The following is a 27,633-nucleotide window of genomic DNA, read 5'->3' as shown; positions in this document are numbered from 1 at the left end:
AGGTAGTCTTATTTTAAAGTGGCACCCATTTTTGTTTCACTTTTTGTTTGCATTTTTGTAGTTCTTTTTGTATTGTCTTTAGTTTATGAACCAGTCATAGATTAAATCCTCTGTTCAGAATAAAGCCATGTATCATTGATATATTAACTTTATAGAGGTAGTCCTTAAAAATGCTCTAGAATGATTTTATGAAGTTAATTCTAATTATAATTTTAACAATAATAATATGTTTATAATAATAATTTGTGTTTCACTATGTATGCACTATATATATATGAGTGCCTGGGCACTCGTCACGTTCTGTAACCCCCCTCCGTTTCCTTTCCTTCCTACAGAAATTGCACTAGCTCTCACTTATGTCAGGGTTCAAATCTCTCCCTGCCCTCTACTCAAAGCCTGCACATCAAGTCCGAACCTGTTTCTCCTCCTAGAGATCGCTCCAGCAGCGCCACGCCCGCTGGATACGCCCCGCCTCCTCCCCACCAGCAGCAGCACGGGGCCCCGCCCCCTCAGGCGCGGCAGGACTCGGGCCGCTCGCCAGCCGATAGCCTCAGCAGCTGCGGCAGCTCGCACGATGGCAGCGAACGGGACGAGCACCGGCCCGACTTCCACTCACCCCTGGGAATGGGACGGCCCGGCCTGGACGAGCGCGACAGTCCTTCTATCAAACGAGTGCGCCTGTCCGAAGGCTGGGCCACATGATAAGCCCCGCCCAGCAAACCCAGACGCCTCAACACCTTCACGTCCCCCCCGACCTTGACTTTGGCCCACCCGCGCCACATGATGTGCAGTTGTTACAACGTTCTCACACAAACACACATACACACACAAATACACACTCTCTCTTTTCTCAACTTCTGCTGTCTTTTTCTGACGAGTTGTCGGCCTCCCCGTCCTGTCGGTCACTATGTAAACAGGGAGGAGGTGTTTTTTTCTCGAAACTTCTCGAAATTAGCTGTGCAAGGTTTTTGTTGTCTTTTTTAAAAGGGTGTGTCCAATATACAGTACATATTGACGTAATCGATCGATGGGTGTCGGTAGGGGAAAAGGGCAGGAGGTGCTAGCATACGTGGGTTGAGAACATAGTTTTTAGTGGGCAGGGTTACTATGCATAACTTGTGCCGTGCGTGGATTTAACTTTTGGAGAATTTACCGTATATATATATATATATATATGTATATATGCACACATATGCATGTATATATATATATATATATATATATATATATATATATTTACATATGTGTGTATGTAGGTGTACATATATGCATAGTAACGAAAAGCAACAGCAACAACAACAACACAAATATATATATATGTCAGGTACTCTCTTGATGATCTTTTTGTAAAAGTACTTACAAACCTTTCCTCAGCGATATTCAGCCATGGGAGAAAGCTCAGCTGAGGGCTGTAGAGTGGAGTTGAGACAGTGGCAAGCGAGCAAGCACTTGAGTTGCCCTACCAACACCATGTGTACAGATTCAGTTTTCTTTGCCACTCTCTTCAGAGTGTGTTCCCTCGCTAAATGTATGTTATGATCGACAATGTCATGTTGCAGGTTCAACGTATTGTACATAGAGAGCGGGAGCAGGGACAAGGGGGAAAAGGGTCGAGGTTGCCAGGCGTTGCCGATTGAACGCAAATGAAAGCTTTTATGCAAGATTTTTTTTTTGTTCTCTGAAGGATTGTACAGGTATACAGCCCGCTAGGTTTTAGTCAGGGAGAAGGAATTTTTCTGAACTTTTGATGAATCGAGCTCTTCTGTCGAGAAGCTTCAACAGCTAGATTGAAGAACGGCAGTCAGTGAGTCAGTCAGTCAGTCAGTAGACGAAGGACCATACCTTAAAATTAAGAGCCATGTTAGTTTATTCTGATGAAATAAAAAAAAAACCTAGGACTTGCTTTAAATGTTCAGTATTAAAAAAAAAAAAACGAAAGAAATGAAAAAAAAGAAACAATTGTATGATACACTTGCTTATATTTTCATATAAAAAGGAAATACAATGCAAAGCATTTTTGTGGCTTTTTGTAGTTTATATAAGCCAGAATGTGTTTTGATAGCTTTGCTTATCTAAAAAAAATGATAGTCGTACAAGAAGGAGTAACCTTGGGCTTTTCGAACCTAAGCCATCATGATGACATCTGAGAACCCTTGCTTTGCTCAACAGTTTTCTTGTTTTCATTTTGTAGAGTTTTTTTTTGTTTGTTTTTAAACGTGTATTTCTAATTATATTGAATAATAATATTAAGATTCTTTTTAAAAAATCTGTGAAATTAACATGCTTGTGTATAGCTTTCTAATATATAAATATATATGATAATAATTATGGTCATAGCATTTTTTTTCTTTCAGTGTGAGGTTACATAAGTACAGTTGCACATGTTTGTTTTGTCTTTTATTCTTCTTTTTTTTTTTTTTTTTTTTTGTTCTTCTTATTGCTCCATACACAGAATCTTTCAGGGGCAAACCCAGCCAGGATTTCAGATTCTAGACTTTTCAAAAATTCAATAATTCATCCAGCAATGCCAACAGAAAAAGACACACCTCTTCAGAAAGCAATGGTCTAGAGACTCAGGTGACGAGTGTGAAATACTCCTCTGTGGAGAAAGCACACGTCCAATCGGGTAATGCTCATTGAGAGCAAAAATTAACAATTTTCTTTTGGTTTCTTACTATAACTATATAGTTTGTGTACCAGTGGTTCACCTGCTTGCATTTATATTAACGTAACTTTCAGTGAGCACAAGATATTTATCCTAATGTGTGCTTTGGTTAGGAACAAGCACAACCTTTCTGATCTTAGATTATTTATAAGTGTGTGAACACCAAAGCGGACGGAATTCCAACTCCCAACAAATACTGAGAGTAGTTTCTCTTGAATTGACGTTGCACTGAAAGATTTTTGAAAGCATGAGAGATGAGTTTGTCGTGCTGTCCTGGATTTCTAACTCATTTTAACTAGGCTGATTTTGTGAACCCTTGCTTGTGTATATTTAGCTCATTTGTGCCATTACTTTTTGTCCATTTCAGTAACACAAATGTACACAAGGCCCATTTCTTCTAAACATACCCATTACCATCACTAACAGTCACGTTCACAATGATATCAATACGCTTGATACGATTCATATCTTGATGTGATTGGACATTTGATATATTTTTTAACCAAAGACGTGGAGCAGTGTTCTTTTGGCTTTGTTCTAGTCTCTTCTAGTATTTCTTCATTTGTTCTTATTATTGAAGTTTGGGGACTTCTTTTTTCAGAATAATACTGGTACCTCATATTCACCCTCCCAGTACCTCAAAATAATCAGAACCATCATCAATCAATCATGACATGAAAGACATGAAAACGAAATGGGATATTTAAAGCAAAAAGCAAAGAAACCCAACCGGTGAAAAAGTGTACAGTATTGTGAATTAAAATATTACATCATTGTTTGTTCTCTAAATCTCACACAACATGTCCACGTCTGTCCATCCTGGTTCATTCTTTTTTGGTTTGCTGTTGTTTTCCTTCAAAATATTGTTTGTTTCCATTTTAAAAAATACAAAAAAAAAAGAATAAAAAGAAAAATTCTGTAGTAACAAATGTAGCTTGTATAAACCTACCACGTGTAAGGTTGAAAGGAAAATGTGTTTTCTGTTTTTCTGTTTCTTTGTCTTTTTCTTTCTTCTTTCCTTTTTTCTTTTTTTTTTTTTTTGAAACCAGGAGAAAGAGGCTTTCAGCGGCATAAGCTGGACTTTGTCGCCACTTGAAGACAAGATGTCATTAAATTAAAAAAACACATCTCTGTATCTCAAGGGACTTGATTCAGCTGTATGTAGTGAAAAATTAATGTATGGATTAAAAAAAATCGTTTCTCCTGCTGGGATTCAAAAAAGGTATTTGTATTTTGCAGAGAATTCAGTAAAGTTACTGGCTTTCTTAGTTACCACTGGTGCCCAAGTGTGTTTTTATTGTGTTTGATGTGTTTTAGAATTCTAAAGAATTCACTTCAGTCTCGTTCACACACACACTGATCATGTAAAAATACAAAAAAAAAAAAAAATATATATATATATATATATATATATATATATAAAAATATTTTAAAACGACTTTTATTTTAAGTCAATTTGGAGAATTTCTTTTGCTCTGTCCACCATGGAATTTTGTCAAAATATGAACAACAACTGCCATATCATCACAAAAACAGCAACTTCATAGGAGATAAATAAAATTTTAACTTTTAAGGGAAGTCAATGTAAAAAAAAAAGTTTATTTCAGGTACTTTAGTAGAATTTCTGTTGATCCATTAATCCATTCAAGAGGAAATTTGTAAGAAATCAGTGTAAGAGACAGTTTTTAAGTTTAAATTATGTAGTAAACTAAAAATCGATTAAAACTGATATACTTGATTTTCATTAGACAGTGACATGATATTAGCATTAGGTCAAAATATGGAAACAAAAGTTGGCTCTCGGTATGCTTAAGAGAAAAGGTGATTTCTCGATACAAAAACAAAACTGTAACATATGTAACACCCAGATATACATATATACATATATGTTACTGCAAATGCATTCATATACATGTTTAAATAAAATATGTAAGAAAGTAAGTAAAAAAGATTTATTTATAAAACACTCTTTAAATAACTTGCCATGGTTGACCAAGGTGTTGTCAAAGGTGTCAAAAGAATACACATTTCTCAGGTGCACATATAGATACTAGGGTTTTAAATACTTCTGTAGAGGTTAAAGTATCAACCCAAGCTTTTTACTCTTCAGATAAAAGTGTAAAAGTAAGGGTTAAAACTACTTAATGTATATTAATAAAAGCAATGCAAGTAAAAATATCATTAAAAACAAAGATTATGTTGCGCCACAGGGTCCTATAGTGCACGCCAGTATTGACATCTCTGGGTGCTGTGCATGCAAGAAAAAAACAAGTAAAACCAATAAACTAAACAGCAAGAAAGAAAACAGACATTACAAACATCATAATAATATAATATTAACACAGTCTCTCACTATATAAATGCCTACAAATGTTTACAAATAAGTTTTAGACCTGATTCAAAAACTGAGATTGAAGTGGCTTGGTGATTATTGGTCAGTAGACTGTTCCAGAGTCTTGGAGCAGAAACCACCTTTAAGTTTGAGACATTTAAAAGAAAACCTTGCTCTCTTCGTCTTATTTGATTGGCTCATTGCCACAAAAAAACTGAACTTTAACATGTTTAATAAATGGTGAAAAATGGGTCAATTTGAAATTTAATTGCATTTAATGAATATTTCTACAGCATGATTTGCTTAAATCTGCAATTGTTAAGTATCCTCCCTCCAGAAACCAAGCCATTGCTATACAAATGACTGTAGCAACTGTATACAAACACACAGTGACCTGTTCAGCTGTTAAGGTGTGATACTGTATTATGATATTATATACTTTTTTTTAAATCTTGTATAAAATAGGTTTAAATATAGTGTAATTTGGGATATACACCTCAGACCCTAATAGACAATCTCTTCTAGTCATTAATAAATACATTCAGCTACTTTGAGTTGCACCCATTGCTGAGACAGATATAATATTCAAATATATATACATTCAAATGCACACACATGTACATATACAGCTCTGAAAACAAATAAGGGACCACGTAAAAATTATTTAACCAAATTGAAAGGTAGAAGGAAGATGGATGATCACAGGCCATCAAACCAAACTGAACTGCTTGAACTACTTTGCACCAGGAGTAAAGACATAAAGTTATCCAAAAGCAGTGTGAAAAACTGGTGGAGGAGAACATGCCGAAATGCATGAAAACTGTGATTAAAAATCAGGGTTATTCCACCAAATACTGATTTCTGAACTCTTAAGATGTTATGAATATGATCTTGTTTTTTTTTTTTTTGCATTATTTGAGGTCTGAAAATATTAGAATATGATAATATTATTATTTGGAATTTGGGAGAAATGTTGTCCGTAGTTTATAGAATAAAAAAAACAATGTTCATTTTACTCAATACAATAATTTGTATTGCCAATAGAATAAGACACTCTGAAGATAAGGTATTAACCCTATAGCAGCACTATATCCGCTGCTGAGCAGTGGAACTGACAGTAAAATAATTCTACTATTCTAGAATAATAATTGGTGCTCAATGCTACAGTTTGGATGATTACGCATCATTGCTATTGTGACTGAATGTCGCAATCAGATCTCAAAATGAATTGTAGTAAAATTATTTCCAGGATAGTAGAAACAGTTACTCCAACAAAAGCAGAATAACTTTTTTTAATACTCTTGGTTTTAGACTTAACTTTTGGTTTTGTACTTTTTTTTGCCCACATGGTGTATTATACTATAATCTAACTATCCAGATAGAAATATAGGTATATAAATATGTTTCTCGTCTAAGTTTAGCCACTAGGCGTAGAAAAACATACAAGAAACCACTCATTTGGCACCAGGCGGTTGACCAAGTGCTGAAAATAGCACGTATAAGATTTGTGCTTTATATGAACAATACTTAAATTCATAAACTTCATTTCCAAAATAAAGTTGACCGAAATGCTCTAAAAGCGTCCTGCCCTCCAAAATAACAATGTTCATTCACGGTGGATGTGTACTTTACCTACAATTGCTGATGTGTGTGAACACTTGTGGCTTGGCATTCCACTCTGGGTTTCTTCTGGCGGAGCGCCATTGCTTTTAATATCTCTCAAATAACCTCAAAGTCGCTCCGAGAGCAGGAAAAACACGCATATTAACACATGCTCCTCTAATTTTCACTCATCAGCTCCGGGAGCTGGTGTGTTCTCACTTGCTCTGCGAGTAGCGCAGGATGTAGCGCAGCGAGCGGAAAAGCCTCGGGCCGGCGCTAGCAGTTAGCTTTCTCTACTGACTGAGGACCACTCCAGCAGTCCTGCGCTGTAGCGCTAACTTTAATCAGCATCAGAGAAAAAACACAAAAATCTGATTCACTTCAAGTCCTCAAGTGTTAATGAGTGATCTGGACAGATAGAAGCCAGAGCAGAGTGGTGCAGCTGTGCAGCTTCAACCTAAAGCTGCGGCCCGGGACCACACAGCGACTGTGCGGAGCTAAACCGCCGGCCGTCAGCCCACTCCAGCCCCACTGCAGGCCCACCCACACTCTGCCATGTGTGTGGGCGCGAGCGGTGGTAGGCCAGGCTGGACAGGGAAATGCCTACTGTATGTGATTTTTGACCCAAACAGGTTAAAAAGAGGTTTGAAAGAATGTTACAGTAGTAGGCTGTGGTGAGATGAAGAAACAAAACAACAGAATTGTGATTCTACGTCACATTATATGATTATTATGAGTTTTTAGACTCAATCAAAGCTACAGTAAATGTCTGTGGTGGCCTAAAAGTAAAAAAAAAAAAAATCCTTCTAAACTACACCTCAAATAATTTTTGTGTATTAACCCTTTAACTTTACAACTTACACTACAAAAGAACTGATTAAGTATACACAACACTATTCTTACAATACAAATCAAGCCAAATACACATCAAATTATATATTAACCCATTAACTTCATACTTTACATCAAACATGAGTGCTTTACATTTACACCCCAAACTACATATTAACCCTTACACTTTCACCTAAACACGAATCCTTAACATTTACTCCAAAAGCTAGATATTATCCCTTTAACTTTACACCTTACAATACATATGAACCAGTTAATTTTAAACCTTACTCAATGAATTAATAATTTAACATAAAACTTTATACAAAAAACTGCATATTAACCCTTTAAATCTACAACTTACACTACAAATTAACTAATTAACTTTACACCTTACATAAAAAAACTGAACACAGCACCATTCTTACAATACAAAAGAACCCTAATACACATCAAATTATATATTAACCCATTAACTTCATACTTTACATCAAACATGAATGCTTTACCTTTACACCTCAAACTACATATTAACCCTTGGCCGTTCACCTAAACATGAATCCTTCAACTTTACTGCTAAAGCTAGATATTAACTCTTTACAATCTTATAATACATATGAACCAGTTCACTTTAAACCTTACTCTATGAATTAACAATTTAACATAAAACTTTATACAAAAAACTACAAATTAACCCTTTAAATCTGCAACTTTACACCTTACATTTAAAAACAAATTAACACAGCACCAATCTTACAATACAAATGAACCCTAATACACATCAAATTAAATATTAACCCATTAACTTCATACTTTACGTCAAACATGAATGTTTTTCCTTTACACCTCAAACTACATAGTAACCCTTAAACGTTCACCTAAACATGAATCCTTCAACTTTACATCTAAAGCTAGATATTAACCCTTTAACTTTACACCTTACAATACATATGAACCAGTTCACTTTAAACCTTACTCTATGAATTAACAATTTAACATAAAACTTTATACAAAAAATGCATATTAACCCTTTAAATCTACAACTTACACTACAAATAAACGGATTAACATTACAAAACTTAGCTCAGCACCATTCTTACAAAACTACTTTTAAATAAGGTATAAAAAGGTATAGAAAAAAACATTTAACTTTATACTTTATACACCTCAAATTATACATTAACCCATTAACATTATGATGAATGCTTTACCTTAAAGCTTAAACTAGATATTAACCCTTTAACTTTTCCCCTTAAAATAAATTAATAAATCCTGTAACTTTACAATTCAAGCTAAACATTAACCCTTTAACTATATCCCATACACTAAACATGAATCATTTAGCAAAATAGTAACAATTTAACTTTAACTAGATATTAACCTTTCAACTTTACACCTCAAGCTAAATTGTAACTCTTCAACTTTGTGCATTATACTAGATATTAAGCCTTTAACTTAACACCATACACTTAACATTAAAAATTAAACTTGACACCTAACAATACAAATGAACCACTTCATTTTATCCCTTACACTCTGAATTGACCATCTAACTTTATCCTAAAAAACTACGTGTTAACCCTTTAACTTTACAACTTACACTACAAATGAACTGATTAACTTTACACCTTAAATTACAAAACTTAACTTAACACCATTTTTACAAAACAAAGTAACTGATTCACTTTATATAAGGTATAACGTAACCATTTACCTTAATACACGTCAAATTGTATATTAAACTATTAACTTTATACTTACATCAAGCATGAATGCCTTACCTTTACACCTCAAACTACATACTAACCCTTTAACTTTACACTCTTACACTAGATATTAACTCTTTAACTTTATGCCTCACACTAAACATTAACCATTTAACTTGACACCTTACAACACAGATTAACCAGTTCACTCTATACCTTACACTAAATTAACCATTTAACATTAAACTTTATACTAAAACACTACATATTAGTCCTGTAACTTTACATCTACATTAAAAAACTTAACTTGAGACCATTCTTACAAAACAAATGAAATGTTTCACTTTATATAAGGTATAACTTCACCATTTAACTTTATACACCTCAAACAACAGGACTAAAACACAATTTCTAGGTTATTTTATTTTAAGTACTTGAATTTACAAAAGCAGTATGGTGGTAACAATGCGCTGTAGTTAGAGTGCCACTAGATGACGCCAAAGCTTCTTTTTTAATTTCCCTCCATCGCTTTGTGTTCAGTTGCGTGTTGGCCACAGGGGGGCAGTGTGGATCTAACATATCTCTCTCTCTGAATCGCTCAGTAACACACCATTTCAACAGCAATCAGTTCAACAGAGATATTAAAACGATTAAAGAGAATAATTACTATTAAATGAAGAGTGTTTTTGTTTGTATAAAATCAATCCTCTACCATAGAAAATAATTTAATATTTTAAAAAGAGAATCAGGGTGTACTTTTTATGCAAATATTAAACCACAAATCTGTATTTTTTTCTATCTTCAAAAATGAAATGATGTGTTTTTTTACCCATGTGTTCTGAGTTGGTGAACTGTTTATTACTCTGTCTCCCCACTGACTCGCTGCTGGGAATAATAGTGGGCATTTAGGAAGAATCGTTACTGAGAACGAAAGTGGTGCTTCAGAAAGCTGACAGTTGTGTGAAAGATGAGGAAACAAACTGAACATAGGTGAACACGCTGCGAACAGATTCCTGATTTATATATATATATATATATATATATATATATTTCTTTATTTTTGTATTGTTCTGTTGTGTCATAGAGGTTCATAATATTCAATATATCTCTAATAATAAAATTTCCAATATCAGACTAGACAGGTATTCTCAAATAATTAAAAAAAAAAAGTTCATAATAGTTTTACAAATACGTAGTCTTTTTTATTTACAAGTTCCAGGCGCAGAGAGCTGATTTACATTAAACCACCACATGTAGATTAGTAGACCACACAAGAAAAGAAAGAAAGAAAGAAAGAAAGAAAGAAAGAAAGAAAGAAAGAAAGAAAGAATAAAAACATCGGGAAAACACATTTTAACGCTGAATCAACGTTGATGTTATGGTTGAATTTACGTTGCATTTCGTGTTGATTTAAAAAAAACGAATCAACGTTGATATCCCAACGTCGTTTCAGCGTTGTACGTTTATCCTTTAACAAACCGTAGCTCACTAAAATGAGAAAATCCTATGTTTAACAGTGTTAACAATAAACCTACGTCTCTGCAGTAAAGCTGATTATAAAGAAAGTTACCCACCACTGAACATTTGATCTCAAAAACACAACAGTAAAACAAGTATAACATGAATATTACCCCAGGTATGGTGAAGAATTGGTGCCAAATTAAATAGCAGTTACTGCAAATTTAAGTAAAAACACTTTTTTTGTATCCCTCCATCCAAATGCACAACCATTTAATAATAAATGTTGTTTCAACGTTGAAACAACAACAGACATTGCTTCAATATTATTTCAACCATGAATTTCGGTTGTGTGCCACCTGGGAAACATCGGACAAAAGGAATAAAAGTAATCAGTGAAGCCGGCTAAATCTATTAATTTCACAATAGTCTCCACTAAAAACGCAGTCAAAACGATTAAAAATAAAAAACACAAACCAATCTTTTCTTTTTTTCTGTTTTTTATTTAGTTTAAAGATGTACAACTCGTTAACAACCAGTTAGAAAATGCAAAATCGTAAAAAAAAACACTAACATACATTAGATATAAACAAAATAGCAAGCATAGAGGCAAATTCATTATCAAGCAATTTCCTTCGTCATCTTCTCAACAAGACTTAACAAAACAGTGAATGTGTGCCCTAAATTTAAATTTACATTATTCATTCTATTACAGCGTAAAACACTCCTACACCCACCCAAGGATTTATGCGTTACTGTTTAGTCTGTCGACTAAAGAAATTGTTTAATAAATTATCTAAATAAATGATTCATAAACACAAACAAACAACAAAAAAACACACCTACATAATCCAGAAAAGTCTTAATCTAATTCTAAATCTAACTCAAACTAAATCATATTGACGGAATGCTCTCATTATCTTATCCCCGTTATCAGTATACTGCCAGGGTGTTATTTTATATAAGCGCAGACACTAACATTTCTCTTTAATATTATCGATGAGTTCTACATTATTAATGGTGCGATATGTACTTACATTTACAAAAAAGTTGATGTGAGAACATAGATAGGTTTTGCCTAACCTTAGTTAATGTTCAATTGAATCTACCAATCGTTGATGTGTTTTGTTTATATGGAAATGGAAGGGTAAATTAAACAGATATGGACTAATAATTAACATCGCCAGTCATCGCCCGTCATTTAAACCCCGTCTACTCACTACGTCTAAAAATTAAAATATAAATCTTCGGGGGAAAAAACGAAATAAAGGCCACAAAGGCTGTGCAGATTTGCATTTCCCGTCAGCTGAAATGGGGTCTGTTATTTTACATAAACGAATATTTAATCAGTGCTACGAATAATTCGAATAATGACTAGTTTGAGGTCTAAACCCGCAGAACGATTTTCTCACTGTCAAAAAAACGCCTTAACGAAAAGCTCAGCCAGGCGTTTTTATACAGGTGTGTATGTGTGTGTGAGGGGTGGACGGTCTGCTAGAAAACATGGTTCAGCCTGTAACACAGACTCTGACACGTCGTTACCGTATTTACATACACTTGATGAAAATGAAAGCCGGCGTTGGTTCAGAAGTGCTACCATCTAATTAATACACAACTGTTTGGGGGAGGGGTTATTCAGGATGATTGGCAGCTCGCTTGGTTAAAATCGCAATTTTGTCGAATTCGTTTTTAACCTGCCTGTAGGAATCAGTGTAAATCAGAAATTCATATTTTCCTCATCCCGCTTGTCAAACGTCTCCGCTTTCTCCTTTTTTCCCCGGTCTATTTTTTTCCAAGCTATTCTTAGGTTGTCCGCAAGGGGGCGCAGAAAGTCACATAAACGCCTTCCAGTGACCCAGATTTTTATTTCAACAACACTAAGATCAATTCCGAGCCAAGAAACAGCCCCAACTGCAGATTTGATAAGTGTTAATTTTAAAGACGTGTTTAGATATAAATAGTGCACATTTAACGCTGATTGTCAGGAAAGTAGCAGTGTTTTACACACTATAAAATTAGACAGTGACAGACATAACATTTGATTTTGTGAATTACAAGACTTCTGTTACAAACACACACACACACACACACACACATATATATATATATATATATATATATATATATATATATATATATATATATATATATATATATATATATATATATTGCTAGCAAAAATACATAAACAGCATAAAATAATAATAATAAAATTAAAAAATACAAAATAGTAAAACAGACTACTGTTTTTGAAAATTAAATATTACGTGGAATACATGGAATATTGAAATAATGATGTACAGTTGGGCAACCAAACACACACACACACACACACACAAACAAACACACGATTCTGCACCATCCCATCCGTCCTTTATAACCGGCTTAATGATTCTAACAGGTAATGTTAAAGTCTCCTTTCACCTGTTCGGATTTATAAATCGATTTCTCCCTTACAGCTCCTCTAAAGCTCCTAATCAGCACACTGATTCAATCTTCTCAAACAAAAGATTAAAATTAAACAGCGTTATTGTTAAAAACGACTGAAGTAACGTTCCGAACAGACCATAACTACCAGAATATTAAACTCAGCTTATATCATCCATAAACTATGTAGTGTAGTGAATCAAATGAAACGAGCAGGTGAAATGTCGAGAAAGGGATTTTCTGAATTATTAGACATTTACTTTTAGCTTAGTTCACTAAGAAATGGAACATTCTTCTCTTTAAAAAACAGTAAGTATTAGAGGTCTGACTGACTGATTCACTGTCTAAACGCATTTAAATGATTCAGAACGATTTTGAATTAGTTTGAACGGATTAAGGCTCATTACTGGTTGATACACGCTACTCTTACATTTCAATGAACGAAAATTCGTATAGTTTGGGTTTATGTGAGCAAAAACCGTCACTCACAGAAGCGGGCAAACGGAGCAATAATCATTGTGATGTATTCGAATGAATTTGACACGGTTAACAAAACAGATGCAATCGCAGTAAGTGTGAAGCTAAAAAAAGCGAAAAATCTCACTCTGCTTTAAAACGTTAAAATGCATTTAATTATTAACGTTTATTTCTTGTTGTTTATTATAGTTTTAATTAAAAGTTATCCTTCTATTCTAATTGCGTTGTGAATATGCATGACTATGGTAATGGTAGTGGTGTCCTGCTGCTCTGGGTTGGATAGGGAGGGGGGGTCCGAGGGTGGGGTGGGGGGGTGGGGGGCAGAAGAAGCGCACAGGGGCAAATTCAGAAATTCAGTCTGCACCGCGGACACAGATCTACGGGTTTAAAGGCGAGAGAACCGGACGAACGGACCGACGAAAGTCACAAAATTGCTGGGAGCTTGAACCCGAGAAAGGCAAAGGATAAAGAGATGAAGACAAGAAAAGCAACAGAGGAGAGAAGAACATGTTACAGAGAGGAACATGTTACAAAGAAGAAGGGATGGCCATGACAGCACCTAAAAAAACTTGTGAAAATGTAAGCTGACTCGGATGACAGAGAAAAACGGACATTAACAGATGACAGCAAAGGTAAGTTTAACACTGAGTGACGGAGCAAAATAAAAAGTTTTAAAACAGTTAATGACCACATAAGCATTTAGATCAAAGATGGATTCCCTGATTTATTGAAGCTTTTATCCCAGTTTTGAGGTCTAATTGAATTAAGAGATTAAGCTTGAATTGCAAACGGTGGTTCGTTTGATCAGTTACAGTAGCAGCCCAATAGGAGCGTTCACGACTTCGGTTTTGATTTATTTACGTTATTTCCCTATTTATAAGCTATTTTATTTTAAATATGCATTTTTTTCGAATGTGGCCCTGTTACGGAGATTTGCTTGTGTGTTTTTTGATATTTTACTTTTAAACTGCTGATGAAATTGATGTAGATCGTTGTTTCTTTTGTTTGACTAGCCGGCTTTGTTCAGAGTGGCTACATTTGAATAATTACTGTACAGTACTAAACTGTAATATTAGCAGCAGTATTACATAAGCACAATAACTGCTCTTATATGGCTTCCCAATGCAATTAATAGGCCTACAGCAATAAAAATAAAACGAAGTATTTTGATAAGATTAAAATACGAGCTACCTACCGCTTGCCCGTGGCTTCTGCATAGATAGATAAATAAATAAATAAATAAATAGTAAACAACATACACATAGAGAGTGAATGAGCGCGCGGACAACGCGAATGCAAAAGAGATGCAAATCTACCTTTTACATATGCATCAGTATTAAAACTAGGGAGCCATGAGAATGGCCGAGCGGCGCCTCATTACGCAGCCCCGGCCGCTCGCTTCCTCATCTTCCTCCTCCTCTTTCTTAGCGCCTTCTTCGTTTGGTACACTGCAAGGCTTCAGGTGCGCTGGGTCTCGGCTCCTCGCGGGGATGGAGAACGGGCTGGGGGGTGCAGGCAAAGGGGGAGAGAGACACAGAGAGCCTCCTCCGGAAAGCAGGATTTGCATATTTGATGCGCTAATTTGTCTTGATGTATTTAAATATGGCTGCGCGCGGCGGATCTGCCCGCCTACGTCACTGGACGTGACCTCGCGCCGCTGAGAGCGAACGGGAGCGCGCTTCAGTGCAATAAACGAGGATTAAAACAGGGGTGGGGGTAGTGGGGAGAATGCATCGTCATTAACCTAATCTTTGATTTTTTTTCATCCGGTAAAATACTTTTGAACTTGGCATTATTTTGGTAGAAATTTTATTACATTTGTGTATATCTGTAAAATTTCCTAAATCAATCTCTAAATTAATAATTATTGCAAATATTGTGCAAGGTAACAGGTTATCACTGATTACACACTTTTTAAAACGTAAAAGAGCTTCAAACGGTTCAATGCAATAGAAGAACAAAATTTGCTACGGTAATGTGATTGAAAAGTTCCAATAAATTAAAAAATATATTATATAAATAAACATTGAGTAAAAGCTCATTTAGTCTACATTTCTATTACATATAAACTAAACATAAACGAAGCTTGTTCTATGGCGTAGCTCAATAACACCTTTACATCACCTTATTTTTATTTTTGTGTAGGCCGCTGTATGTATGGGTGTATTTTATGGGCGTGTGAATTCATATACCTACAGAGTTTTAATGAGTGTGAAAGGACTGCGGTTTATTTTACCCTAAGTTTGATTTGGTCTGGTTCCTTTAAGGTGAGGAACCCTTGTCTTGATCCCAAGCCCTTTTCCCCCTCTGTGTTAATAATGTCCTCTCCGTGTTAAAGACGATAAATGCGTTCCGTCAGTCACATCGTGTTGAGGAGAAAAGCTCGGAGCAAATTCATTACCGCAGTCAGTCAGTCCGTAACCCGGTGTGGGAACCGGGGGGCTTGGCCACGCCAATACACCAACAATGGCTCCTCAGTTCAAGGCCAACAAAAGAGCTGGCCAACTTGTTTGAATTTCAGAGCACGTCCTTTTTCTCTCTCTCTCATGCACAGAAGAGAGAGAGGAGAGAGAGAAAACGAGAGAGAGAGATTTTACCCCCCCCCCCCAACCTCCCCACCCCAGAACACCCCCACAAAAAAAAAAATCACCGACCCTCTGCGCTCCACAGTGCACTTTTTCCATTCGGCGCTGTAGACAAATAGGTTATGGGAAACTTCTCGACCCCTCCTCTCTCTCTTTCTGTCTTCCTCTCTCTCTCCCTCTCTCTCGCTTATTCGCTCTTGCGCCTGGACTCTGCGCCTCTCCGCGCGCAGCCCGGACTAGAGCTGAGCGGCAGCGGCAAAGTTTAAACGGAATGAACGGAAATCACGCGCGCAATGTGGGACCACCGCTTGCCGTGTTTAATCACCGACCCCGACGCCAGCCTCCTCCGTCTGGAGAAAAAACAGAGTGAGTACATATTGAGATGCTAGTTCGCCCATTCTGTTCCCCGGTGAGACCGATGGGTTTAGGTCTTCTACTGCTTTCAGTCATGAAGTTTGTTAGTTCACGTTGTCTGTTTTAACTGTGCTTGTGTGTATCTGCAGTGTCTGCAGCAACGCTGGTGTCGATATGATGTGAGAATATATGTGTGACGACGAACTGAGGGCAAAATCTTCTGACTGAACAGTTGAATTTCAGAATATCTGCATGCCCTCTCATTCCCTAAAGCTCCTGGAGCCACTTTGAACCAGTCTGACCTGACTGGGTCAAGTTTTTAAATTTTGGATAATAATCACACTTTTTACGGTTTACACTTATGATGGTCAATGTCATGTCCATACATTTTGTGCTTAACAGGCCTTCTGGGCTGTGCTCAGTAATAGGATACTATGGCACAGTATTGGTGATGCTGCTCTGATGCACTCACTATAGGGTGTAACCAAGCCAGAGTTTGATTCCATATACTGTATCAGAGGGTCTCTCTCTATTCTGATTTTGCATTCTGTATAAATTCTAAAATATATGTGATGGTATTAAAATTGCTCATTCACACAAATTTAATGAGAATTGTGCAAAAGCAGCATCCTTGGATGGTGGTTGTAAGAGTTAGGTAATTTTCTCTATACAAATAATAGCCCTTTTGTGGTACACATAAAATATAGCGAATCCAAGCAAATTCATGTATGGATGAGTGAATTTGATCTGATGGACTATTGTCCAGTTCCCAGTTCTGGCTGATGGAGTTTTCTGTCAAGCCTGAATGTGACTGAGCTGCAAGGCCTTCAGCCTGTAAGTGTGTGACGAGGCCATCATATTTATATCGCTCTCATGAGCCAATTCAGTCACAGATCCATCATATCAACTAACTAATTAAATCTATTTTGGCTTTTTCCCTCCAGAAAAAAATGAGTAGTGGGTGAGAAAAAATTAGGGCTCTGAAATTATAGGTTATCTTCTCAGGGTCGAGAGTGGGAAATTGATGGCAGTTATGTTAGCCTACTTCAGCTCTGACACTGGCTATGTGGACACGGTGCGTTTAATTGAGCTAAATGCTTCAGGGGATATGTTTGAGTTGAGGATAATGGCACAAATAGCTGAAAATGAGATCTGCTCTTGCTGTGGTAGCGCTATACTGGCGAGGCCTCTGGTCAGAGACAGGCGTTCAGGTAATTTCAAATGAACTGTGGCAGGAAAATGAATTGAGAACACAAGTGATGATTGAAGGGATGTTTTTATTGTTTTCCCACCATTAGCAAATCCCATCACACGCCATTATAGATTTTACAGTCTACTGGCAAAATAAACGTTATTTTTCTAGACATTTTGTAGGAGATCAGCTTAAATATAACCTAAAATCAGAGCAGCTGTAAATATGGTTGCTTAAACGGCTAGCCCTCAAACCAATCGCTGAACATAACAGTAAATATCTATGAGAAGAGAATCTGCCTGAAAGGAAACATAACTGACCTAAACCTTGACGTTTTGAGACGTTTTCACCCTATCCTTCCATCACCACTAGCACCACTCTTAGCACATCTTTAAAATTCATTCTTTACATCAGGACACGACCAGGCCAGGAGCAGCTATATGTTGGCTGTGTTTCTCCTCACAGCATCATTTTCCTCTTAGAAAACCTGCCCGCAGATCTCGTGTTACCTCCATTTTCCTTAGATGCGTCCTCGGATGCTACAAATCCTCACAAAATCGCTTCTTTTTATAAAAAGTGTCGTTTTACTCGACGATATTTCTATACTCAGAGCCGGCTAACCGGCTAAATCAGCTCTCTGGTGATCTGTTGTTCTCCTTCACAACGCTGGCAAACACATGCCTCCACAGCAGCAGCTCTGTCGCGATGGCGGGAAAAAAAAAGAAAAAAACGAAAGCGACGGTAGCTCATCCTCCTCATCGACAATATCATCATCATCATCATCATTACCTTGAACGCTCTCCAGCGGTCCAAGACCTTTGACCTTCTCCTGGTTGGTCCACGTTTTTGGTGGCCGCTACTACCTACCCCTCCCCTCCTCCTTCTCCCAGCATTACCATCACCATCACCACTACCACTAATACCACCCTCCTCCTCCTCCTTCTTGTCCTCCTCTTCTTCTTCTTCCTCCTCTTCTCGCTCCCCGAGATGGCCCCCGTGCGTGCTTCTGTTTCCTCCCCTCTCTCTCTTTCTCTTTCTTTCTTTCCCTCTCTCTCACACACTCACATCATGCGCGCACACACACACACTCCTATACACACACACCGCTATAGCAGCCGAGGCAGAGCGCAGCGCGCGGCGGAATCTCTCTCATCGTCTGCTGCTTCTGCCTCTTCTTCTCATTCTTCCACCACCGCTTCTTCCTCCTCTCCCGCTCCTCCTCTCAGCTCTCCAGCGGCCTGGAGCTGAGCGCCGAGCCTCTGTTAGCCTATTCCTCCGTCCACAGTTCTGTGTGTTAAGTTGTTGTGATTATCATCACTATTAGCGGTTGTTGTTGTTTTAATAGCGGGGAGGAGGGAGGCAGCTCGTCCTGTCGAATCCTCGCCGCTGATGGATCTCTAACCGCCGGCTCTCTAACAGCACCAGAGGAGCCTTTGGTGGGACTGAGAGACTGAGGGCCAATCTGCAATGCTAATGAAGGCCTGAGCGCGCGTGCGTGCGTGAGTGAGTGAGTGAGTGAGTGCGAGAGAGCGAGCGAGCGTGCGTGCGCGAGTGTGTGTGTGCGCGAGTGTGTGTGTGAATGAGTGTGTAAGTGTGTGTGTGTGAGAGAGAGTGTATGAGCAAGGACTGCGACTCCTCAACTCCAACTCTACTGTGATATTGCTGTATATGCCGCTAAAAGGGAACCGTTGGCCGAGGAATTACAAATCTATAATATCTGGGTGTTTTTTGTTGTTTTTGTAATTTTCACATTTTTGAGGAAAACCCATCACGTGAAATGTGATAAGTGTCTACTTAGCGGCACTTTGCTGGACTTTTTAATTGGGCTGCTTTTTTTTATTAACGAGGACAACGATGGACAAAGTGATTTCAATGAAGGATTACCATGACTGGTACAACTAAAAAAAACTTGACCCTTGTGTGGATTTTTCCACTTTTCAACTTTTCAAGGAGAAGATTACTGGATTACTGCATGGCGCAGACTTTTGGAAGCGAGTTGTTATCTTTGGTTATCTAGCTGTATGAGTGTGTTGGTCGTCATAAAGCTAGATAACCGAAAGTAAAAACTGCCTCCAGACTCATCGGAACGTCTCTCTGGATCCTTCATAATTTACAATGCAGTGGCGTGACGTTATGAAAGAAAAAAAATGTGTGACTGAGTGATTGATATGACTGAAAAGTTCGGCACTACGGAGTGTGCGTAAAGTGATGGAAAGATGTTATATAGGATAGGGAGGGAAAGAAATATAGGTCCATATATTGGTGTACATATTACACCAATATATATATATATATATATATATATATATATATATATATATATATATATATATATATATATATATATATATATATATTGCCATCAAACATGCACATTAGAACAGAAGAGAAAAGTTTTACAATTTCTATTTGTTTTTAGTTTGATATTGTACTGATATTTAGATTTTTACATTTTCTTCACAAATTGCTGCCTCTCTCACGTTTGTTTGTTTATTTATTTATTTTATTTATACATCAGTTAATCTCTAATTTTAGTGAAGTCTAAGTCACGTGCGCTCGTGCCCTTTTTTTCTCTCCCCATCATTTCATTTAATCTCGTCTTGCGCTCTTTAGTCTTTAGTGCAGACCAAGCCACTTGCGTCTCAAACTCGTATAATTAGGACATATACAGAGCTGACAAAAATTGAAGAGGGGTGTGTGTTTGGTGGCGGTGGGGGGGGGGGGGGGGGTGTTGTGTTGGAGGGGGTCGCTTCTTCTTTAATGGATTCCGTTAAACGGAGCGCAGGAGCTGTGAACGGGCGGCCGCTGCCGTTCCCACGCTCGGCGCCATAGGCCAACGCGGATATGACAGACAGAGCTGGAGGGGCCGGGGGGCGGGGGAGGGGGTAGTGTGGGGAGAAGGAGGAGGGTGGGGTGTGTTTGGGGGGGGCAGAGTGGGGCGACACACAGGTCATGAAAATACGTCAAGTGCACCAGACTCATCTGCATCCCTTTAGGAGACTGGCGAGACTGGGCCCGTGGACGAGCAGCAGCACCGCGCGCACATCACATGGGCTCGAGCCGAGTCGGTGATGCTGTGCTGCAGGCCTCGCGCACAGCTTTTCTCCCACGAGGCCTGTGTGTGTGTATGTGTGTGAGTGTGTGTTATTATGTTTTGCGTATTTTAATTCTGTATTAAAGCGGGCCGTTTTATTGTTTCCATTTGGAGGCTGCAGACTAAAGCAGGCCGGGGTGAAAAGATGACATCACCCACCATTGTGCTGGCATTTGTATATGAACTTGAGAAGTGTGAGAGTTTCTTTTCTTTTTTTCCCTCGCTTTTATTTTCTTTTATTTGGCCGTCACTCTTTTTATATTGCCCTTTTATCACAACTGCGTGGCGCTTAAAATATAATCTGCTCGAAAGAGAAGATGAATTCAGAGATTGTTTATACAGTAGGTCACGCTTCTTAGGACAAAATATTTATTTTGCGTTTTTTAATATAACGAAATTGTGTAGGTGAAAAAATTTAATTATTTAAAACGCATTTATAGCATTCGTGTTTGAGTATTATTACGTTTATTAAAACATTTTAATTGTATTTGTAATAAATAATGTTAAATTATATTCATACATCTATAAGCCGTATAAATAAAACGTTATTTTTTAAAAAATAATATTCTAGTAAAAATAATTATTGTTTAAACGTATCAACATTGTATAACTATTATAAATTTTAACAGCGTTTGTAGGATTACTAGCACACCATTCAAAAATTCTGAACTTCACTTTAGGCTTCATTAAACACGAATTTTTTTAGTATTTGTCTACTTTTGTCCCAACGAAGACAAACGCTAGTGTCTTTTATTCAGAAAAGCCTTCAGTATTGCGCCATTAGTCAATACCTCGGAGAACAGCCCTGAATAAGCGCGATTCACTGCCCAGAATAAAAAAAATCCTCTGCAAGTCTTTTGAATGAATGGCATTGTTTTCAGGACTTCACATGTCAGCGTCGTGTTAAGAACTTGAACCGAGTTAAGTGGTGGAGCTAAATTTCCTCGCTGTGTTGCACTTGTGAAGAAAGAGTGAAGGAGGGTGGCCTTTTTCCTGATTTTTTTTTCTTTTAGAAAAAAAAATCTAACGTGTTATTTTCCTTCTAATTTCGGTTTGTGTTGGAAATTTGTGTAGGAAATATCTAGTAGCATTAGATTCCCACAAATCAGACATTCAATTTTTTATACACGTTTATAATAATCATTTACCTGAGTTTTTTATGTAGGTGTATGTCTATCTATCTATCTATCTATCTATCTATCTATCTATCTATCTATCTATCTATCTATCTATCTATCTATCTATCTATCTATCTATCTATCTACCTACCTACCTACCTACCTATATTTCTCACAGCCTATATGTTGACTGGCCCTTCCCTTTTCTCCCATTCAAAGCAAGCCTTTCACAGGGGTGAGAAAGTCACTCAATCTATTCAAAATGTCAGCGCTGCAATTTAATGCAGGGATGTACTGCAGAAAGGTTGTGAGTGGTCTGGAATCTCTGCAAATCATATTTGAAGTAGTCTTTCATTATTGCAGTGCCACATGCTTTGAGTGATAGAAATGGGTCACGTTTCTCAAGGATATCGGCATTCTGCAAAGACAGTATGTGGCCTGTGTGGAAGAGCTGCTGGTGTGACATGCTCCTTAGGATAAAAAAAAAGAAAAAAAATGCATGCTGGGATTCCAGTTCAGGTTTATGAGGATCTACTCCTGCCAGGTGCTTTTCATAGCTGTCATATAAGATTCCGCTGAGATTTAATTTCACTTGGGTTCGCCCTGAATTTTTTTAGGGCAAGAAATGAGATAAAGATTGTCATCTTCTGGTGCTCAGTTGATGTGAATATGGAGTCTGTGTTATATATATGTGGCTTACAAAGCTCAGGATAGCCTGTAGGTTTGTAAGTGTATGAATATTCACTCCATAGGCTATTGTGTGTGAAAGGTTTGCATGATTGTGTGTGTGTGTGTATGTGTGAAAGTGTGTGTCTTGGGCACATTTACAGTGCAGGGGAAAAAAATCCTGGCTTTTGATTGGTTGAGTTGTATAACCATGGCGACCGAGGCAGCTTATCAGTATTCATTGGGTGAGCAATCTTCATATTTTGGACTACTCTGCTGCCAGACCTACAGTCTGGGATGCTGTGCTGTGCTGGCTTTGATACTGGGGGGTCTCCACTAGACTGTAATAAGCATTTAGGCCTGCGCTAAGTGTGGGCGATGTGATTTAAAAATCAGCTGATGATGGAGAATTTTAGTGCAAATATTATTTAATGACCAAAAAAATCTTGCATGTTTTGTGCCTTATTTCTTCTACATAATCATAAAGAAACTGGATGTATGTTTAAATTTATGTTTATATAATATATATGCTATGGACGTTAAGATTATAGAGAATTATTTGAGTAAAAACTGCATATTTTTTTTTTAATACAGAAAAAGTCCTACAACAGGGTCTTTTTAGTGATAACATAGAAGAATCATAAAAAAAAAAAAAAAAAAAAAATTGTAAGGAACAGAAGTACAATTATTTTTGGAGTCTACAAATTCATAAAGAACATTTACAGTGACTTTTCCCAATTTGTTTCCCAGACAGTGACTAAGTCTAATCTTGGACTAGACTACACAGCATTTTAAATTTATTTAGATTTTTCATTGGAAGAAACACAGTATAAGACTAGGTTTAATCACTGTCTGTCCATCCAACTCCCTAAGAATATATATATATATATATATAAGAAGAATATTATATATATATATATATATATATATATATATATAAAGGCACTACAAAAGGCAATGCCATAGAAGAATTTATTATATTTATATATATACATTCTTCTATGGCATTGCCTTTGGTAGTGCCTTTATATTTAAGAGTCTTCTAGCAGTAAGGTAATACATTTCTATTGCCTTAAAGTCCTGCTAAGCTGCTGTTTGTGGTCTGAGTCCTACTTTTTTTTTTGCATTCTCAGCTTTTAAAAAGTGACTAGTGGCCGAAACCTGAACCAGGCTTCCTTGTGATCATGTATCATATATAGCATGTAACATAACTTCAGAAGTCACATGTAAATGCATGGTAAATGCATGTTATAATGTGTAAGTAAATGGCACTGAGCTTTGGGCTGTTTACATATAATATAGTCTGTGTGTTGGAAGTCTAGTGGTACAACTGATTTATGTCTGGTGTAAAATGCCCAACTCCAGACTACTCAATACCACCTTAGCTCAGAAATTGAGTTAGGACTGGGTAAACTGGGTTCTGTGCTGTAAGTTTCTGAGATAAGTGAGTGTTTGGTTCGGTGGTCTGGAATAGACGCCTTAAACAAGCGGAATTTGGTGAGAAGCTGTGTATAGGCTCCCCCTCCTCCTTCCGTAGGTCCTTGTCACATGTATCTTGCTTCTCCTATTGGTTGGTGTCGCTGTGGCAACAGGAGGTGAGCTCACAGAGTGTATGCTAGCGGTGGGTGAGAGTGTGTACACATGTGCATATGAGCATGTGTGTATGTGTATCCCAGTTAGGCCCTGATTCCGTATGAATGAGCGAGATGGTGCTAGATGAGAATGCAAGATTGTGTGTAGCATGTGCATATATGTGTGTGTGTGTGTGTGTGTGTGTTTATATGTGAGAAAAGAGTGAAAAAGAGAGAGAGAGCACACATGCGTATAATAATAACAACCATGTGTGTCACCCGCCGCCTCAACATGTGTTACACAATGGTCCGTACAACATCTTCCTGTGGTCAGATCTTGGTTCATCACACCAGAGAACTGCAGGCACTTTAATTCTAGACTAGAAAATACAGTTTTCCGAGTGTAAAGAAGACCCCCACCCACCAGATAGCTCAGATAGCTGATAGTTGAGCCTTCAGTCCTGTTCTTTTCAGTGTTTCAGTATTAATTACACTCCCTGGAAGCACTGCTTAGAAAGAGATAAAGGAAACTCATGCTTTAAAAAGAGCTTTAAATTGGCTCTAACGCTCAACACAGTCTGAGTAGGTGAGTCAAACTTGCGGAAGGCCAGATGAATGATTTAGGTCTTTTTTTTTAAGTGCGTACAGTAATTTTACAGCAATGTTCTGAGCTAAATAGGCATTATTTAAGCTTGCAGTCATGTATTCACTTAAATTTCAGAATGAATATTGCCTTGAAGCATGAATTTCAAAAGCACAGCTCAAAAAGCAAGGCTGTACAAATATTAGTGCTGATTTTACATTGTGCAAGTGAACCCGGATGGCTGGCTGGCTGACTGGCTGACTGGCTGGTTGGTTAACTGGCTAGCTGGCTGGCAGACTGTCCATTTGAATTCTGCTGCGGTCTGCTGAATTCAGATTATGCAAATGCCCCAGTGTTATAAATAAATTACTATAATTGCCCCGAAATACCCCTCAAACCTGTCAGATGAAAGAGTCTAAATAATATATTTTGTGTTGATGAATTATTTAGCTGTATTAATTACAAATAACCATCAGCATAGAAAAAAGGAATCACACTATTCTTATGCAGCAAAAATCAATTTTTAAAATCCTGAAAATATGTATATTTTTGTCCATATTATAAATGCTGAATGAATTTGTGGGACTGTTCTTTTAAAGTTTATTTTTTTATACAGCAGAAAAGGCAACCATACCACAGGCCTGATTAGCTTTGGTGATAAATTCAGGTGGAACCGAGTGAACAAGAGCTGATTTGAATGCTGGCGAGGCAGCTTGAGGAGGCAGGCGAAGCAGGCGAAGCATCTCATAAGGTGCAAAAAATGGAAAATGGCTCCATGCTGTTTGTGAATGCACGCCATATGCAAACGCACTGGGCCGCAATTAAATGATTTAAGGGCCTGCACCTGTCACGTCACGCCACGCGCCGAAAAACAGCAAGTGCTCCACATCACTGTGCTTACCTTCGAATCACTGACTTTTATGCAGATTTGATGAGCGCCACTTCATGCATATATGCGGGAGGTGGGGGCCCGGGTGCCCAGAGCTGCCCGCTTAATATCCTTATTAGAAGGACGGGGGATTAAAAATTGATGGTGGAGCTGAGGGTAGGTAGAGGGTACCCCCTCAATCTGCCCATGATCCAGGGCAGAGGAGAAGGCTGGGGCTGCCTGAGTTCAGCAGCACTGCTTCTTTCAAGGTGCCACCATCTTAAAGGGCTTAGGCAGTGGTGAGCACGCAGAAGAGGGTAGACCTAAAATGTCCGCTGGCGCAGCCTCGCGTTACAATTACAAAATTAGCCTCTGTCGCATGACGCCGTGCATGCTGAGAGGCTGATTTGCATGCACAGACCTGCCCTCCCCTCTATTACTTTCAGCTACATATGCGAATGGCTCATGGCGAGCGGTGGCCGCACCTTATCCGGAGCAACACTCGTGCCATCCTCCAACACAGGGTGGAATCCAATGCGTTTTATCGCCACTCCGTATTCATCTACGGCTCCGTGCGATCTCTGGAAATTCTGAATGAATATTTATTCGCCCTGTGCCGAGCCGTGGCCTGTGGCTAGGACCCGGGTAAGCCATTACATCTATATTCAAATCCACATGGTTCTAATCTGACTTATGCTAAAGATGACGCTGGCACACCCATATATATATAATATATATCGCTAATAGATGGCGCTTGCTACTGGACAATGTAAGGTGCTTTGTTGCAACTGATTGGCTCTTGACTCTTACTCTACTTATGCTTTGTATACCAATCGTATCACTGCTGCGAATCATCTGCTTATTATTAACACTGACATTAATAATAAGCCAAGCCGCAAGTCATGCAGTTATGAAAGTGAGGCCTAGAACTATCCAGGCCTACTTGAGGATCCTTAGGGTGGTGCAAGTGGTTTGCACACTCAGTATCTTCTTCTCTTTTCCGGCGACAGACAATTGTGGCTTTTTCTCTTTCCACCTTGGGCCATTTGAAGCCGAAGCCGAGAAGCGTCTCGCTCATTCCCCTGGGACCCATCCACTACAGTGTCTTAATTATTTCAAAAGGTGTCTGCTTAGAATGGGGGGCCGCGGCAAGCGCCAGTGCCATTTGCATTTCGCTTTCATCTCCACAAGCCCTTGTGGCACTGCTGTGGCAAGCGTGCAGGAAATGAGCCCTAATGCTCGACTCCCGCATCCACCCGTGCATCCACTCTTCTGCAAAATGCGGATTTGTGGTGCTCGCTTTCAATTGTGCAAAATGCAGGCGTACAACAAAAGGGGACGTGCATGTACCAAGAGCATCCCTAAGTGGAGTTAGGTGGCAAAAAGGAAAGGGGGGGGAGGTGGAAGCGAAAAAGGATAGAAGCATACCTCCTATGCATGGAGATGTAAAGACCAAGGCCAGGCACTATTGTAGCTCTCCCAGGTAATTGCCAGAGGTGAACAGGAGCAGGGAAGTGCAGACAAAGCATGGGCTTCATTTTCTGCTTCTCTTCCCAGGATGTGCGCTGCGTGGTTTTACCACCGGCGTTCACACCTACAGTCATGCGGTAATGGGCTTCTTTGGAGGCCTCTGAATTCAGCATTGAAGGGAGCCACGGAGAAGACAAGGTCTCACATGGGGGAAGTGGCAGCGAGGCATGGACACATTGGCCAGACAGCTCCTGAACATGCTATCCAGCCTGAGTGGGGTGGTGTAATTCACCTTTTCGACAGAGCCAGGCTTTTGATCGCATGGGCTGCTGCAAGTGGGGATCAGTGATGACGTTAACCCTTTAAAAGCTTTACGCCTTAAACTTTAAAGGGCCAGTTCCTGGATGTGGTTCGACCTTTCAGTTTACTTATGTATTAGATTCATCAATATGAATTTCTTCTTGGTGCATGTTATAAATGTAGGGTTATATGTGTGAATAAGCCGGCAGTTTAGGGGGTTAATAACAGGATCGCTGGTAGGCGTACCATTTTCCGTAATCAAGAGAGGCTTTTTTATGCTCAAGAAAAGCCTATATGTTTGCAACACCTACGTATGTTTATGCATTTTCACATT

At 38.3% G+C, this 27,633-nt stretch overlaps 1 protein-coding gene and 1 long non-coding RNA gene across 8 annotated transcripts in view; both read left to right on the top strand.

The window, feature by feature from the left end:
- mef2cb (myocyte enhancer factor 2cb) overlaps positions 1-3,937 on the top strand; it is a 99,715-nt gene extending 95,778 nt beyond the window's left edge. For all 6 annotated transcript variants that reach the window (XM_049470649.1, XM_049470648.1, XM_049470647.1 and 3 more), the window contains one exon: positions 336-3,937. In XM_049470649.1, the coding sequence (XP_049326606.1) occupies positions 336-702 (367 nt within the window). In that variant the 3' untranslated portion in view covers positions 703-3,937. The remainder of the gene's footprint in view (positions 1-335) is intronic.
- Positions 3,938-13,831: 9,894 nt separating this feature from the next.
- Positions 13,832-27,633, top strand: part of LOC103035257 (uncharacterized) — a 56,246-nt gene continuing 42,444 nt past the window's right edge. Inside the window, exon 1 of one of the 2 annotated variants that reach the window (XR_001518751.3) lies at positions 13,832-14,130. This is a non-coding gene — a long non-coding RNA (uncharacterized LOC103035257). Of the gene's footprint in view, positions 14,131-16,170; positions 16,450-27,633 lie in introns of those variants that run through there. The other variant, XR_455153.4, reaches the window with a different exon arrangement.

The sequence above is a fragment of the Astyanax mexicanus genome, chromosome 22, assembly GCF_023375975.1.
Source record: "Astyanax mexicanus isolate ESR-SI-001 chromosome 22, AstMex3_surface, whole genome shotgun sequence".
NCBI classification, from domain to species: Eukaryota; Metazoa; Chordata; class Actinopteri; order Characiformes; family Acestrorhamphidae; genus Astyanax; species Astyanax mexicanus.
Note: the sequence above shows the minus strand (reverse complement) of the source record. Positions and strands in the feature narration are given on the sequence as shown.